Here is a 16,973-nt window from a genome sequence, read left to right as displayed (position 1 = left end):
CTGCTGCTGGGGTTCCTTCCAGCACTGAAGCTGCAATGCACGCAGGCTGTAAATGTCCCAAATGCAGTGGCATCAAAAGCTCACAGAACTCACTCACAGGCCTTCTTTGGGAGGAGGGAAAAAGCCCCTCAAGGCAGGCCAGCAGGGTGAACAGCTGCTGCTGGAGGCTCTGCCACCCAGGAGCCACGTGAGACACTCATTCCTCAGCAGCTGGGAGGACAGGAACTGTCACCCTGCAGCACCTGATCAGCTCTGTCAGACTGCAGTAGTCCCTTCCACAGCTCCCACCATCACTGACATCTGCAGATCTAACTCAGGCAATAATTACAAATTTAATGCTTTGCTCACATGTTGGCTTCCTTTTCAGCAGTTTGCAAAAAAAATAGTTAAAGAGAGAAGCTAATTCTGTTCCAGTTGTTCCCAAAGTTTTAGTCCTGCAGTTTCTGTGGTTGTATCATTACTTCACCCCAATCACTTGCATCCTTATTCCTTCTCCCTTAAGCTGTAATCCCTCCACTGTAAAACTCCCTCCTGTCTGGACAGCGTGCACTCTTCAGTAAAATTTTTGGCCACTTTACTATTATGCAACTGACTGTTTTCACCCCTGATTCCAATATGAAAGTCTTAAAACAGCAGGCATGAAGTGGCCATGAGCTCTCTGTGTCCACACTGCTTTGCTGCTCAACATGGAACACTGGATATACAGGCAAGGAAAGGAACAAGGTCTGTTACAAGAGATCACCAACGGTATCATACATTTAATAAATGAACTGGGGTCCATACACCAGAACAGAACAGTGTGTACATAATGAAGTGGAAAGTAAAAACACTACCTTTCTTGCTAGTTATTTTTTTCCCTACAGTATACCAAGTTATGCAATATATTTATAGGTTACTTCCAAAATGTTTGAAACATCTGAATTTTGCATTCCCTTGCATTAAAAAAATTACATATTAATTACTCGGGAAAGTTTCTGAATTCTGTTTAGCAGCAAATCTCCTTTCTTGATGGTTTCTTGGTACTGCCAATTCTTGCTATCAGGCCTGGGAATCATGGGGGAAAAAAACAGGGGGTTAGAACTGAGAATATGATTTATACCAAAGCATTAAACATTTCTGCAGTAAATGTCATCAAAACAGATGTAATTCAACTGGTCTGTTAAAAACAACCTCCAGGAATTGTTACATACCTGTTAGTTTCTACAATCTCATTTACTTTGTCTATTTTGCAATGCAATCGGCCAGCTGCAATAAATCTTGAAAGCTCCCTAAAAGAAGCAAAAAAGTTTGTTAAATCCTGTTTCACCAGACCTAAGAGCAATGAAAATGCTGTTACTCCATGCTGTATTTCTGAAGCCACAGCCTATGGATCTTCATCAGATATCTTATGCATCCTCATCTTATTAAGGCTTGGACACTGCACCCAAAAATAATCCTTTTAGTGACATGAACACAAAACCTCTTTCTTCTCAGGCCAGTGTTGTACTTGAGTTAGAGAAACTTATCACTGAGCTTTGTATCAACTACTCTCCAAAGGCAGCAGTAATGCAGAGTGGTATCTGGAATTTATCCTGAGGTAAATCTCTTCATGCCAGTCAATTAATTAAAAGTATCTCAATAATATTTAATTTATTTAAATGCTTTAAAAATTTTTATTATTATTGTTTTGTTTAATCAACCGGTGGTCTACAGCACTGATGGTAAAAGAAAATATTCCTGTGCTCAACAGTAAGGTAAGTTACAACTCATAGTAAATTCCTGGAAAGAACAAGCTTAAAACCTACAACTTAAAAAAAAAATTACTTTTGAATGAAATGGTATTTGGTTTCTCTTAAAACACTTATTAATTTTAATTTCTAAATATTTCAAGCAGTTTCATATTTCTGTAAGTTTTCTATATTAGAAAATCTGAAACCTCTCTGGAACAAGAATAAGTCTTGTGAAGGCATTTGAAAATAATGTGCTTCCTGTACACAGAGTAAAAGTCAGTTTCTCACTTCATTCACCACTTAGTTCTTATCATGATCTAAATCTGTTGGTTTTGTTCTAGAAAAGAATTTCAAATTGGGACTGTGGAGTATGTTTGATTTAAGTAAAAAACATCAGATCCTGTCCACATAACAGAAACCAAGCGAGAGAGCGAGACTGGCAGAGTACAAAAAAATGTGCAGATCCCCAAAGTTGCTCAGTTTTTGCATGGCTGTGAACTAAGCTGTCTAAAATCTGAAGTTCCATAGCACATGGAGGTCAATAAATACAGCAATATAAAGAACAACAAAGTAATTAATAAAATACCAGCTTCTCACACTCTTCCATAGAAACGTAACTTGGCATATTTAGAATACAAGCGAACAAAGATTTTTACTCATAATGAGATCACCATAAATATTTAAAAGGTAAAAAGGGAGATGTCTATGAACTGGAAAAGCCAGAGAACTTACTGATCTATGAATTCTACACTGACTCCAAAGGCTTCTGCCATGTACCCTAACGTCAAGGACCGGTAGGACTCGAGGAGCTGGCTGTAGGCGTGGATTCGCATTTCCCGTACGTAGTACCGGTAGTGAGGTGCAAACAGCCAGTCCTTCTTCATCTCTTGCTCTACAACAGCTGAAAAGGAAAAGAAAGAAGCAAAATAAATAAAAGAAGTCAGTAATTTCTGAGAAATTTCATGTATCAGTTATGTAAGTAAAACACACGGCACCAGTTAATAAGTGCAACCACAACTATGTTGTATTCTTGCACTCCTCAGGATGAAAGGGATTCTGCACCAACAGAAGTAAATTCATGTAATCTGTATCAGGAGTGCAAGAACATGCAAACAATATTGTGGCAGAGCCAAGGGGAGCCTGTAAAAATGCACAGCATCCTTCTTTCAGGGGGAGAGGGACCACCCCACTGAAGGTGAGAGCTGGACGTGCTGCCCGCAGAGCTGGGTAACAAGCAGACTCGGGATGTAACTCCTTGAAGAAACATTGTTACCCCCTCCTGTATAAGGACATAACATGAATTTTCTGCTACTACCTCTTAAATTAGTTACAAGGATTTCCAGGCACTGAAGTGATTTTTTTTTTCCCCTGACAGCATCAGTTCCCAGCTTGGGATGAGGCTGGCAATAGGAAGAAGCTGCCCTTTAACTCAGTCTCATCAGGCCTAGCCTTCAAGGGTTCTTCCTTGATTTTTCTAAATGTCTCATTTTCTTGTATTCTCTCACAGAAGAAAAACAAGCAGTCTGAGAACAGGCAAGAATGAGGGTTTTCTGAACAGCTTTTCTTTGGTGTCATCCTTTTACACAGAAAGCTTTCAGATCTTTCCTGATCTGGCTCTTTAGGTAAGATGGTGTTTCACAGCCATTTTCAAAGTGCTTTTTCACCAAGAAAGCTTTCAGATCTTTCCTGATCTGCTCTTAGCCATTTTCAAATTGCTTTTTCACCCAATCAGATGTGACCTTTCACAAGGCTCATTGGATGAGAAATTCATCTTTCTTTGTTTGAAAAATCAAAGCAGAATATTTTAGGTGACTGTTAAAAAAAATCTCTATAGTTTGTTTTTTCTGCATATAGCTCTAGTTTTAGACTGTAGCAACTCCACAAAAGCTATGTATGATCTGAAACAAGTAACTGAATCCCCTGAAACAGTGTTGAGGGACACAACCCAGCCTTACCTAGCGACTGGAAAAAGGCTGCATAACGACACTCGTAGAGAGAGAAGAGATACTGCCTTACAGCTGGCAAACTGTGCAAGGCTTCCAGGATCTCTGCTCCTTTAATCACCTGAAAGCAAACACACACCTTTAACCACCATCCCTTTCAGCCCCGAGATGAACAGGGCAAGGCAAGGCTCTGCAGTTTGCAGCAGCTTTTCCACGTGCTCTCCTTACCTTCTCCCTCAGGTCTGGCCTGTCCAGGGCAATCATGCTGACATAGACAGTGTATGTTACAAAGGTTTTGTAATCCATCAGTTCATAGGAGGTAAATGTGGAAACTGTATCAAGGAACAGCTCTGCTGCCTGTTTGAAATCTCGAATGGCTACACAGTAAAGGCCCTGGTACACCTTGAGACGGTTTCTTCTGTCCCAGTCTCCTCCTTCTTCTATTAGACTTAAAATAGAACAAAGAATATTTACTCATGTAAATGTGTCATGTAATAAATTCTATGAAACAAGTACAAATCAAATGATACCATGAGATTAGAGATAATAACTTGGTTTATGTTACAGCTTGCTGAAACAGCCCAGCCTTTGTACACCTGTTGGTGTAGGAAAGTGGCTTCCTTGGCACAGGAAAGGCCAGAGGCTTTTACACAGTGCAAGTTCCAGCTGAAAGGAAAAGTTTACAGCCTCTTCAGCTGTGACAGCAGGCTCTGTGGATGTGTAGGTAAATATTACTGCCAGCCTGGACTGTGGCAACAGATTTCCACTGCCCTTGCTGCTAAAATCAAAGCTGCAGCACAGAAATAAAGATACAGGTTGCCACTTTTTAAGTGTCCGCACAAAACTGGTGAGGCTGTAAGAAGAGCAGGGATGAGACAAAACTGTTGAGAAGACAACACAAAATATCCCTGCCCAAGAACAAGGGAAGTGGGAACCTCCTCTGCCTTGGTGTCTCATGGCAGCAGCAGCAGAGACTGGAAGCACAGCTTTCGACAGGAACTGCTGAGGTTCACAACACTGGTAGCACAGAGACTCTGAAGTGGCACCAAAACACACCATGCTACTCTGCTTCTAGAGGAAAAGCTCCCTCTTTACAGAGGCAACTGGGTGCCACTGGGAGCAGTCACACCCCAAGTGGGAGTTGGAGCTGTGCTACAAATACAAATTGAGCCAGCTGCTAGAAAACAGCCACCACAAAATCTTAACCTTTCTCTTGCCCCCATAAAAACATCCAGGAGCAGGAAGTGCTCTAAAACAAAGTAACACCCACCCATCACTCTGATTCTCTCTCACAACCAGTCCCAGTCATTTCTGCACAGAGAAGTATTTATCTTCCTTTTTTTTTTTTACAGCTTGTTTCAAAAATGCTTCAGTGCATTCAGACAACTCAAGCAGTACCTTTTTGCCTTTTCAATGTTCCTTGTGATGAGGTCATTGTCCATATAAAACAAGCCAATCCTGAGCAGATAGAACACGATGTCCAGGCGATGTCCCAAGGCCACAGTTTTGTCGTAAGTCTTGCGGAATGCAGTCAGAGCTCCCTCCTGCAAAACAGTATTTGCTGCTGTAAGAATGTTAAAAGCACCCAGAACATTCACCAAATACCTGCTGGAAGAACAACCTGTTGTCTCCCACTGGTAGCTGTGACTTTGACATTATGCATTCTGAATAATCTTTACGTATCCAAGTTTCAATCAAGTCACAAAAGCTGTTCCTCAGGTATTTTTTAAAGCTAAAGACTATGAAAATCTATTCTGTAACTTGAAATTCAGCTGCATGATCTAAATAGCTTGGAAAAGTCTAAAGGTGGAAGGAAAGTGAATAATGGTGTCTGCAAACTTTTCTCATTGTCAAGAAAAAAATTTTCTTTTGAGGACTGTTTAGTTTCTAGATAATTTATATTTGAGTAAGACCCTCCCCTATCTGCCAGCCATGTGTGAGCTGTGCCATAGAGAAAATGCTCTGCAAGTCCCCCAGTGCTCACTGGGACCTGCCCAGCTAACAGGGCTCCCATGCAGTGTTTTCTACGAGTCCATAAAGCCTCTGCTGTCACCAACCTTGTCCCCAATCCTGCACAGGTACTCAGCCTTGGCCATCATTGCATCCCGGATTTCGCTCTCCCCCAGGATCTTTTCTGCATCTTCCAATTCGTTGTCAAGACGTTTCAGCTCCTCCTCATTGGCCTTCTTCATTTTGTTCAGCAGATCCGTGTCCATCTGCCACTCAAGAGACTTGCACAGGGCTTCATAGTACGGAGCCATGTCTGAAAGAGAAGCAGGAAAGGTTCTGCTGTTCCTTGCTGCAACGAGAGTGTGTTTGTTCCTAAAAGGACAACAGGAGTGTCAACGCCAGAGCTGTCCCTTCTGTGAGTGAATCCAGACACAGCACAGCCCCTGTTTCTGCAGGCCGCACCCCTCATGCTTCCTTCCACTCATCTCATTTGCACTTTCCCTGCCTCGCACTGGGGTGGCCTCACCTCGAGTTCTGGGGACAGTTTTGGGCACCACAACACCAGAAGGACATGAAGTTGTTAAAAGGCATCCAAAGGACAGACGTGAAGATGATGAAGGGTCTGGAGGGGATGTATAAGGAGCAGCTGAGGGCACTTGGTGTGTTCAACCTAGAGGAGATTGAGGGGAGATCTCAAAGCTGTCTAAAACTTCCTCACGAGACAAAGTGGAGGGTCAGGTGCTGATCTCTGCTCTCTGGAAACCAGTGACAGGACCTGAGCAAACAGCATGGAGCTGTGTCGGGGAGGGTTCAGTTGAATTTCAGGAGAAGGTTCTTCCCCCACAGGTGGTCGGGCACTGAACAGGCTCCCCAGGGCAGAGCTCATGGAGCACTTGGACAATGCTCTCAGCCAGAGTGGAGCATCCTGTGCAGGAGCAGGAGCTGGACTCTGATGATCCAAGTGGTCCCTTCCAGCTCAGGACGTTCTGTGATTCTCTCTGTCCCGCTGTGAGCACAGCGGCCCGCGGCGCTCAGCTCAGAGCTCCGGCAGTCCCAGCAGGATGTAAGAGCGCTCGGAGCGGGACAGCGCCCTCAGTCCCGGGGCAGAGCGGTGCCGGACTGCGGGGGGCCGGGCACACAACCCTGCCCGCGGATCGGTGACCGCGGACCGTCACACGGCTGCTCCACAGACACGCGGAGGGAGCAGACAGACAGACAGATGGCTGCTCCACAGACACGCGGAGGGAGCCGGGGTCGGCGAGCAGACAGACAGACAGACAGACAGGCCCACAGACACACACAGAGCCTCCCCCAGGCCCCACTCACTGTGCAGCCGCACCGCCGCCATCAGCTCGTCGCGCGCGGCGGGGTCGGGCGCGCGGGGCCGCAGGCTGAGCAGGAAGCGGAGCTGGGCGATGCGGAGGTCGGGGTTCTTGGGCAGCCCCTCCTCCTCCAGGTTCTCCAGCGGCATGGCGGCGGCGGGACGGGGGCCGCGGGGCCGGGGCTCGGCGGGACGGGCGGCTCCGGGCAGCGGGAGGGCGGCGCGGCGCAGTGCCTCAGCCGCGACCGGCGGAAGCGGCCGCCGGGGACGGGCCTGGCCCACCGACGGCGACGTGGGGACAGAAACACAGAAACAGCCCTAAATCACAGCCACAGGATGCCCCGGGAGAGTGGCGGCCCCATTCCTGAAAGTGTCCAAAGCCAGGCTGGAAGGGGCTCCTGGTCTAGTGGGGGGTGTTCCTTGCCATGGCGGGGGGTTGGAACTGGGTGATCTTCAAAATGCCCTTCCAGCCAAGGCCATTCTGTGATCCCAGAGCTCATGGTGCAGGGCTGTGCTCAGGCCATGCTGGAATGTTTCTAGTGAGGGAGACTCCGCAGCCCCTCTGGACAATCTGTTCCTGTACAGTCACTGCACAGGAAAGTTTTTCCTCATTTTCAGGCGAAGCCTGCCGTGCATCACTTTGTGCCCATTGTCCCTTGTCCTATTGCTTGGCCCCGCTGAGCAGAGCCTGGTTCATGTTCTTGGCACCCTCCCTGCAGACACGGACAGACAGACATGATGAGTGCCCTCTCAGCGTCTCTGCTCAAGGCTGGATGGGCCTGACTGGTGTTTGAGCACAGGGGAAGGACACAGACCTTGAGAGGGTCACAGGAAAAAGTGTGTTTGTAGCCTTTGTAGCCTCAGAAAGGGACTCAAATGTGTTACACCAGAGCTTGTGCCTCAAAACAAGTAGATGACAAATAATGGGGGCTCTAAACATCCCTGGTTTCAGTTGTATTTCATCCAGGATGGTGGGGAAGTCATACCTGACTCTGGCCTGTGTTCACCTACTTCTCATTTTGTTTTTCTTGATGTTTCTCCATCTGTTAATTAAGTATCTTTGATTTTGTCTTTCCTGACCTCACACAGCAAACACTGCCAGTGCTGGAGCATGTTCCCTCCCTTGGGAACATCAAGTGGAGATGGTGGCAGAAGGGCTGGGTGGTCCCCACGTGTCCCCACTGACCCTGGTCCTGCCCTGCTCTCCCTCCTCACCAGGGCTGCCCACAAATTGTCTGTGCCACATTACAGATGGGGCATTGACTGTCATAGCCCTGTGTGTGGAGCCCTTGAGGTTCATCCCCACCTGCAGTCAAACCCTTTTGTTATCCTTACAACTCTATCTATATCACCCACTGTATTCCCTTGGAAGCTGGCAATGAGATAAAAACACAGTTGGTGCTTTTGGAGTGGAACACAGCTGGTGGTTGGGCAGGCACAGGGTGCTTGGCTCCTGCAAAGGGCATTTTTGGGTGCCCAGGGTTATCCTGTGGGATGCAGGATCCCACCCAATCTCCTGGACCATGCTTGCTGTACAGCTGAGCTCCTCCAGACACATTTTGACGTTATTTGTTGGAATTGGTGTTTAAGAACAACACTTTTGGCTGGTGCTTCTGTTTTGGAGTTGTGCTTTGCATCTGGGTGATGGGAGAAACAGTTCCCTTGACTCTTTTGGCATTGTGTATTCCCAAGACTGGCTTCTGTATATTGGGCATGAATTATTGAGGAGCTCACTGGAAGAAACAGTTGCCTGCTGTGTTTTTGATAAGTGCTAGTATTTTTTACATTGATTCTGACTTCCCCCTCCCCTTTCATTTATTGGCTTGTAGTTATAGTATTTTAGAATAAACAAAGGAAAAACTGTGTTTTAAGTTGGGCAGTTCCTTTGTTTCTTTAGGAGCAGTCATTTTTTCCTTTGTCTTCTGTTTCTCTTTTGGAGCCACAATCACTTTTGTATCGATTGCGCAAGGAGCAGTGGCTGTGATGTTTTGCAGGGAGCAGCACGCTGATCTCTTGCAGCAGTGTTTATGTTATTTGCCTTTTGGCCTTTGCATTTGCTCAGAGACCTATTAATTAGTTTTATTTATGACAGACACTTTTAGGCATCTTGCATTTTTTTTTTTCCTACATCTTGTCCCCAGCTCTATTCCTTAGGCAGCGTGCTCTGGAGCTAAGGAATGCTGTTTATTCTTTGCATGCCTTGTTTGGGAAGAAAAGGATGCTTGGGTTTTTTTCTGCTAAGTAAGGCTGATGTTCCAAGTGCTCAGGCATTGCACACACGGGTGAATGTGGCTTGTGTGAGTGGCTGAGCTGGGATTAGCTCACAAAAATTGAAGACGGAAAAAATTGAACCAGCTCCAACATACAGTTATTGCAGACAGTCCCTCCAGCGATGGGTGGAAGGTGGAAAGTATGTGCAGCTCCCTTGTAAGCAGATAACCTGGCTGTCACCATAGCTCTTCTCCTAATCCCTAATAAAGATTGGTTTGCAGCCACAGCTGGAGGTCTGCCCTCTTCCAAAATTCACATCATTTGTAACCATTATAGTTCTGGCCATTCTCGCTGTCCACAGAAACACCCACACCCTGTCAGCCTCGCTGGATTTGGTATCCTCAGCTCATTGTGGCAGTAAAAGCCACAGATTCATTATGTACTGTGGGAGAAAAATTTCTTCATTCTCCCATTTCTGGATTTGCCACTTTTTAATTGGCTAGAAAATAAGCTGCTAGGTGTGAGAAGACTAAGGGAACTGAGTTTTAATTTTCCTGGGTTTAGTTATTACTGAAATGTCGTGTTTTGGTTTGTAACCATATGAAACGCTAGTTAATTACCCCACACAGCCTTTATTGCCTGTAAATATTTGCCTATGTTTTCATATTTATGTGTATTTCAGGAGTAACAGGGAGAAAAGGAGCTGGGTACACACATGTGACATTCACTACTAAATGTGAAAAAAAAACCTCAGGGAGAATACTTATATCTCAAATATTTAAGTGATGAAATGAGGCCTTGTGGGGACCATAATTAAGTGTGGTCTTACAGTATTCAAAAGGATCCAAATTTTTTTTTTTTTTTTGAAAAAGGGATCTCAAATGATTGTTTCCTTCCTTACAAGATGCATCAGGGCAGTGAGGAGCCCAGTGATGGCCCCTAGTATCTCTTTCTTGGAGTGACAGTGTGGATGTGCTGCAGGTGGGGTCCCGAGCCCGTGCTGCCCTGGTGATAGTCACACACATCAAGAGCTTTGTTTGCTCCTTGCAGTTTCCTGGGCTGGGCACATCTTGTGTGGTCGGTGCCCCAGACAGTGGTCATGGGCATCCCAGATGATGCCACCCTCCTCATTATCATTTTTGTAGCTGTGGGAGGCCACAAACAGGGCTGGAAGTGCAACTACAGATTTCCAGATCTCCTCTTTCCCCACTAGCAGCTGTTAGTTATTAAATGCTACCCAGAGCAAGGTGGCTTTTTATGCATCTGTGTGATGTTGCTCCTGCCTGTGTCCTGGCTCTTGGAGCCGTGCCCAGGCCACCCCGATGTCCAGCAGGACAGTCAGACTCAGCGTGTCCGTCTGGAGCTGAGCTGCCACAAGGTGCCAGTGTTTCAGAGCAGTGACTGCACGGTGTCTCTGCCTTCTGAGTGCTTTGCTGGGCTGTTTTACCCTCTCAGGGTGCCAAGTGAAGCCCTGCTATTGCTGAATGTCGACCGAAATCTTTGGGGATTGCCAGCCTTCTGCAGGGTCACAGACCACCGAAAACCTGCTGTGTCCCCTCCCCAGCCACTGCCTGGTTTGCAGACCCCTGTGTCCAGCCAGACACCACTTTGCTGCTGGCAGGGATGTGTAACATACCTGTTATAACACTGTCAGGAGCCAAGTATTTTGCTTGCCAGTGTCATCAAGGGAGCCGGGGACTTTATCACCAATCCCTCTGCTTGTCCAGCCCTGCTGAGTGCAGGGGCTCCTCTCTCCCAGCCCATAAAGGGAAAAGCTCCTGTCACTCAGGGTATGTGGCACTTTCCAGCAGCAGGTCACAGAGTGCTCCCCTTTCCTCTCCAAGGAGGTCCTGCAGCCCTACTTGGCTCTCCAGGGCTTCAGAGACAGGGACCACGCTGGCACTGGGAGCATCGTCTGCCAGCAGATCAGGATCTGCAGCAGGACCCAGGATTGGACCCAGGTGCTGCTGAGTGATTTTAATTCCCATTGCAGGAGGCATGAAGGGCCCTGGGAGCTGTTGGACCTGTCCATGCTCTAACAAAAAGCTCTTTATGCACAGCCACCACGCTGTGAGCTGCAGGCTCACCTCAGCAATACCAATTACGCTTTCATACCTTGCTGTCATCCTCAGGCATCTTCAAGGCCAGTGCATTTGTTTCATTTGCAGGGCTGGTTTAACTCAACTTGGGAAAAGATGGCACTTGAATCACGTCTGGCTTCATTCTTCGCCCTTCAGTAGTGGAAGTGTTGACAGCAATACTCACAGTGGCACTGTATAAGCATACAAGTGTTAGGCATTGATTTCTTCTGAATAAAGCTCCTAGAAGTTGCCTGTTTTCCTAGGTAATTATTGTTGGCATAGGTATGGCTGTTGTCTCAGGAAGTCTGGCTCTCAGAAACTACAGTCTGTGTCAGCAGGGAACGAAAAGCACAGGGTCGAGCTTTCTGCTAGTACAGCTCCACAGGCTGGCTGGTGTTAAACAAGCTCTGGCACCAGCATAAAAACAGCTAGAAAAATGCCTTGGAGTGGGATTTCTGCATCTCTTGAACCTCTCTGATATTCTTTTATCATCCTTTCTGTGGTTACCAATTGCATCTGATCAGCCAAGTATTTGTTTCACAGCAATTAGTGTCTTTTCTTCCCTTGCATATTTTCAAATCAGTAAATCCTTGTTTTGAAGGACAATATTTTACATAGTGTCCAAATTAAGTCTTTTGCAGCATTAGAGTCAGGGTGCTCCAACAAACAGATATGCTGGGGAAATTTATTACCCTGGAAAGAGAGGGCTCCTGCATCATTACTTAGAGATCTGAAAAGCTATTAATGTGTAATGGCCATGAGAAATCAAACTGACAGGTAGGGGCAGTGGAGGAGCCTCTTCCTTTGCTCCACACCTCTGGCAGCCCTGGGTGCAGGGAAGGGTGATGGCATACTGCTGCCTGAGGCTGGATATATTTAACACCATTGCCTCAGGAAACCTCAGGGGAGAGGCTCTTTCTGAACAGGTGAGAACCCAGTGGATTTGGTGCCTTGAAGACATGCAGCAAGTGACAGCTCCTGGGTGAAATGGCTGTAATGGGGGGTGGGGAATGCTGGCACAGGGAAGTGAAATCCTGCTCGGTGTCTGTCCCATCATCAAACCAAGAGACACTGAAATGGCATTTATGGAGATGTGTAAATACACACACACACATACACACACAAATGTTTTATGCTTAAGCCTTTTGTTTCAGATCCTGTGTTCCAGCTCGCCTGTTACAATGCAGAAAGGAGGGTCCATGGGAGATGGTAGCCTGCTAGCCTGAAATCAAAGTGAGGTCTGTTTATTGCATCTTGTCTCCTAAGTATCAATTTAGTTAGAGAAAACAGATACTCTAGACCAACCCACTGATGTATTTGTTTCATACACAGCAACAGCACCCAGTGTTTCCCATGATAAATGGTGTCAATATTATCACAGGCCAGTGCTCGATCTGGCCCACATGGAGCACAAATATTGATACCTCCTCCAGACTGATGTAACAGTTTTAGGGAGGTACCATGCATAGAGTAAGGTGTGCTGCTGTTTAAGGTATCCTATTATGTGTAGAAATCCACAAATCTGCATTAATTTGGTGGCTCCAGCTATGTGTCAGTGTCTGCCTTTGTTTTTTAGGTAATTTGTGCTGTATACTTTCACCCCATGGTTACTTTTATTATATATGGATCCTTCTGTTGGGCACTTCTCTGTTGACTATGATTACTGCCACATCAACTGAAAACGCTCCTGTACTGTATAATTAACTTTATCTGCTTTGCTACAATGCCTCTCACTGGTAATTACACACACTTCAGCTCTTTCACTACATTTTTAAGAAGTGCTGATTACTCTTGCCCAGCCTCTGTCCAAACTGGAGAGGTTTTACATGCCTAAAATGATATCTTTTTCCTTTTAGCAGCCCTGGCATAATCTGGATATTGATTGTAGTACATATAATGTGATCTTTAAATAAACCATCTGTTTGGAATACACTGAGGTTTATGTGTCCTGGTGGCAAAAAGCTTGTTTAAATCCTCAGGTTGTTGGCGGGTTGATGTGATAGTTATCAGTTACTGACATAATTTGAAATGAAGAGCAAGGAATTTGAAATCTTTCAGTCACTTGGGAAGCTACTCCATTTTCTTCTTCCTTAGCTCAGCCCTCTCAGCCTTCCCTGCGGTTCCAGAGTGACTTTTGTCCTTTGATGATTTTTTGTAAGCCTCTTTTTCTCAAGCAATAGTCTCATGCGATTACGCCCTCTGCCATCAGCCTGTGTTTCTGTGCTCTAATGCCTTTGAAGCCCTTGGTCAGCTTGAACCAAATCTGATCGATGTCATGAGCTCTTGGTAATGTCCAATTCCTCGAAGTTACGGGAGATCAGGGAGGGCGGATCCAAACCGGGAGGATTAGCCATTCTGCTAACCCACACCATCCTGCCTGCAGTGAGGGGATTCCTGTGCCTTTTGCTCAGCTGGTGTTTAGGGAATGTGTCCAGCAGTGAAGATTGCTGTGTGGCCATTGCAGGGTGCATGGAGGGATGGGAAATACATAGGAGTGAGAAGAGGAAGGAAGAGCTGGGAGTGTCACTGTAGTGGGGACGGCACAGAGCGGGGAGAAGGGATATGGGATCCATGGAAAAGCAACCTTTATCCCTGACTGCTCACATAGCAGCAGCTGCCACTGTAATTGCAAATATTGATGTATTTTCCACAGCTTCTTTTCAAACACACAGCCTGGGGTTTTTTGTTTGGGTTTTTTTTTTCACTCTTTATAACAAAAGTGATTTTCACATCATGCAAGGAAAAGCACTTGGCTGAGAAGTGTTGTGCAATTTCTATTGAGATCTCACAGCAAACAAAGCACACATCTATTAATTAAGGCAAAGGGTGTTTGACACAAACAATAGTGTGATGATTTAATATTGTGTTGTTTTCTAAAATAAACCCAGTGTTGAAGTGACCACAGTCTGGTAAGTTCACAGGACAAGGCATTTCCCTAAAATATGTGGGAATTTAGCTCTGGCTCTTTCTGCAGACTGTTGGAATACCTGGAGAACACCTGTGAAATGCCCATTGGCTTGAACAGCAATTTAACTGTGGAAGGTGCTCTTGTTCCCTTCTCCTGAGTGCACCTCTGAGTCCCAGGGTAGAATTTCAGGGTACATACAATGCTGTGCCCTTCTGCCCAGACACTGATCTCCCTAAATGTTTTTCTTTTACTAATGGGCAAGTTGCTAGCCTGAGAAACTTCAGTTTTGGTGAAAATAGCTGGATTGTTACTTTAGGGGTTTTAATGTTGGTTTTAATAAGTGAGCAGAAAATTCAAACCATCTGGAATTGAGAGTCTGTCTCTGTGCAGTGCTAGAGGATCCTCCTCAACTGAAGGAAAGAGCATTGCCATTGCACAGAGTGACTTTGGGAAGCAGAGAACTCAGGTGCCCTGAAAGATAAATACCTCCAGTGTATTTCTTTCTTTTATTTGCAAGACTAACTCTCCTTTCACTGAGTAGGAATATCCTTCACCCGATAGAGGTGAGGAAAACTCTCCAGATGATTTACATCATGTCTCAAGATCAAGCCTTCAAAGGTCAGAGAGAATGGCCTTAAGCAAGGAAGGTGTGATTTAGCCCTTTATAAACGCTACTCTTATTAGTGGCATTATGTCAATGTAGGTGACTTCTGGTTGCATATTTAATCTTCCTAAGCTTCAACCTGCAGCCAGCTGCACTCCTCGCCCTTTGCTACATCTTTTTTCTCTCTTGAGTACTGGTTGTTACCATCTCTTGGTAACACATGGCACAAAATTCCATGAGAGAAAGAAACAAAAGGAAAAATCCTAACCCCCAACACCAACCTCTAAAATCCCCCCCACTCATGTGAACTCATGTGAACCTGCTGCAATGCTGGAACACCTCTGGTACTTACCTTGAACTCTTGTCTTGCCTGCTGAAACACACTCATTGGCACTTACTAGAGCATATATACTATTTGCTGTGGCAGGATTATTCCTGATTAATTCACTGTTTATTCCAGTGTGGCACAAGGACTGGGGTGGGATTATCCTGGCCCCAGCCAGCAGCAACTACTGTTGAGTGATGTAACATATATTCTGCTGCTTCTCTTAGCTTCCTCCAGCTAACACTTTTCTCTGTTACAACACAATTCATTCCTCTCCAGGTGCATAAACCACCCTTTAATGTTTTTCTAGTGTGGCCTGCATGACAGTACCTCCACATCTCACTTGCTTTCCTCTGTGTTCACGCTGAATTCTGCCCTGTCATTCCCAGCATCATTACATGAGGCTGTACCTGCTGCTCCATTTTCTGGACTGGCACCCCTGCTCCTTCCCCTGTGCTTGCAGCTCCTTGTACCAGCAATTTTGGCTGGAAGAATATCCCTGTATTTGCCACCATCCGTCTGGCACAGGGAGGTGTTCCTTGGAGCAAGGAAAAGGCACTTTGTGAAATGCAGTTTGCTGCTTTTTTGAGCAGAGACGAAGGTGTCTGGTTTGTGGCCATCTCTGCTTGCTGGGAATTGCCGACTGCCTCCCCGTCGGCTGGAGGCTCTCTGGCACAAATCCATTCTGCTGTCGGGTGCTGGATCTCACCCTCTCTGTGTGTTCTCTGGTCACAGCCATCCTTGGGCAGATGCCATTTAGACACTGGTCCAACTCATCAGACAACTTGCTTTCCTGCTCAAGGCCTTGGACTTCAGTCAAGTTAACCTCTGAAAAGCCCTCTCATCTTCAGTTGGGTGCAGGAAGGATTTCATTTGTGCTGCCTTTGCTTTTCAATTTTTTTTCCAGTAGTATATATATATATATATATATATATATATATATATATATATATATATAGTGTATACATCTATATATGTATGCATACTCTATGTACTTAAAAATATGCACTCTGTGCTCTGTGTAATCACACACACATGCATTAGTTTATCTGTCTGTCTATAGATCTGTACGTATGTGTATTGTAAATCTTGTAGGAGTCATACTTGCATTCATTTTCTCTCAGAGATTTTTTTTTTCCTGGAGTGTTCCCTGAGCCACAGTTTTGTGGTTTGCCCCATTTTTCCCTTTAAAATCCATTTTCCAAGAACATCTAAAATTACTAAGCTGTTTATTCAGTTGCCTTTTAATGTCTAGAACCTTTGCAAAGAAATATTCCAGAGCAGCTATTTTCAGCTACCTTTTTCATACCTACTTGTGTTTTGTGCTGCTTTACTTGTAGTTTCCATGACAATTATCCCCAGAGTTAGAGGCAGCCTTGTCCTCCATTGCTGTTTTGCAAAGCAGCCATTGCTCTTGCCCACTTGAGACTCTGAGTGCAGAAGTTCATGTTTAATACAAGTTTTTATTTCCATAACTTCTCTATATCCCACTAGCACTAGGGTTCTGCAGGTTGCTGTAATATATATAGCATCCTGCCTACTTGCCATGGAAATGATCTGGAGGGCAGAGACATCCCATCCTCAAAAGGAGAAGCATATTCTGGCTGGTGGAAGAGGACACAACGTCCACAGAAGGACTGACACAAAGGATTAGCTTCACCTGGTGCAAGGTAACCCACTGCTCCACAGTGCACTGGAGCCAGGTTTGGTTCCTGGTAGGATGGAAGAGGAGGGTGGGCACAGTGGCTTTGTGCAGAACCTGAGCCCTGGCTGGCTCCTGCCCCCCTTCCCCCAACACCAGCTCCCCACTGGGCACAGCCTCTGTTCGGCCACATCCTCCCTCCTGGGCACAGGATGCCACTTTCTTCCTGCACAGTTGTTCAAACATGAAAATAATGTACTTTTAATATTTTGGACTGTA

At 45.6% G+C, this 16,973-nt stretch overlaps 1 protein-coding gene across 1 annotated transcript; it reads right to left on the bottom strand.

Moving 5' to 3' along the window:
- Positions 1–738: 738 nt before the first annotated feature.
- Positions 739–7,186, bottom strand: PSMD6 (proteasome 26S subunit, non-ATPase 6). The gene is made up of 8 exons (XM_041425793.1): positions 6,929–7,186; positions 5,710–5,915; positions 5,051–5,196; positions 3,881–4,100; positions 3,665–3,773; positions 2,442–2,610; positions 1,191–1,268; positions 739–1,044 (listed from the first exon to the last, which is right to left on the bottom strand). The coding sequence occupies exons 1-8, from the start codon at positions 7,071–7,073 to the stop codon at positions 948–950; spliced, it is 1,170 nt and encodes a 389-aa protein (XP_041281727.1). The 5' UTR covers positions 7,074–7,186; the 3' UTR covers positions 739–947.
- Positions 7,187–16,973: the final 9,787 nt, after the last annotated feature.

This window comes from Onychostruthus taczanowskii, unplaced genomic scaffold (genome assembly GCF_017590055.1).
Source record: "Onychostruthus taczanowskii isolate IOZ18803 unplaced genomic scaffold, ASM1759005v1 scaffold9, whole genome shotgun sequence".
In the NCBI taxonomy this organism is placed as follows: Eukaryota; Metazoa; Chordata; class Aves; order Passeriformes; family Passeridae; genus Onychostruthus; species Onychostruthus taczanowskii.
Note: the sequence above shows the minus strand (reverse complement) of the source record. Positions and strands in the feature narration are given on the sequence as shown.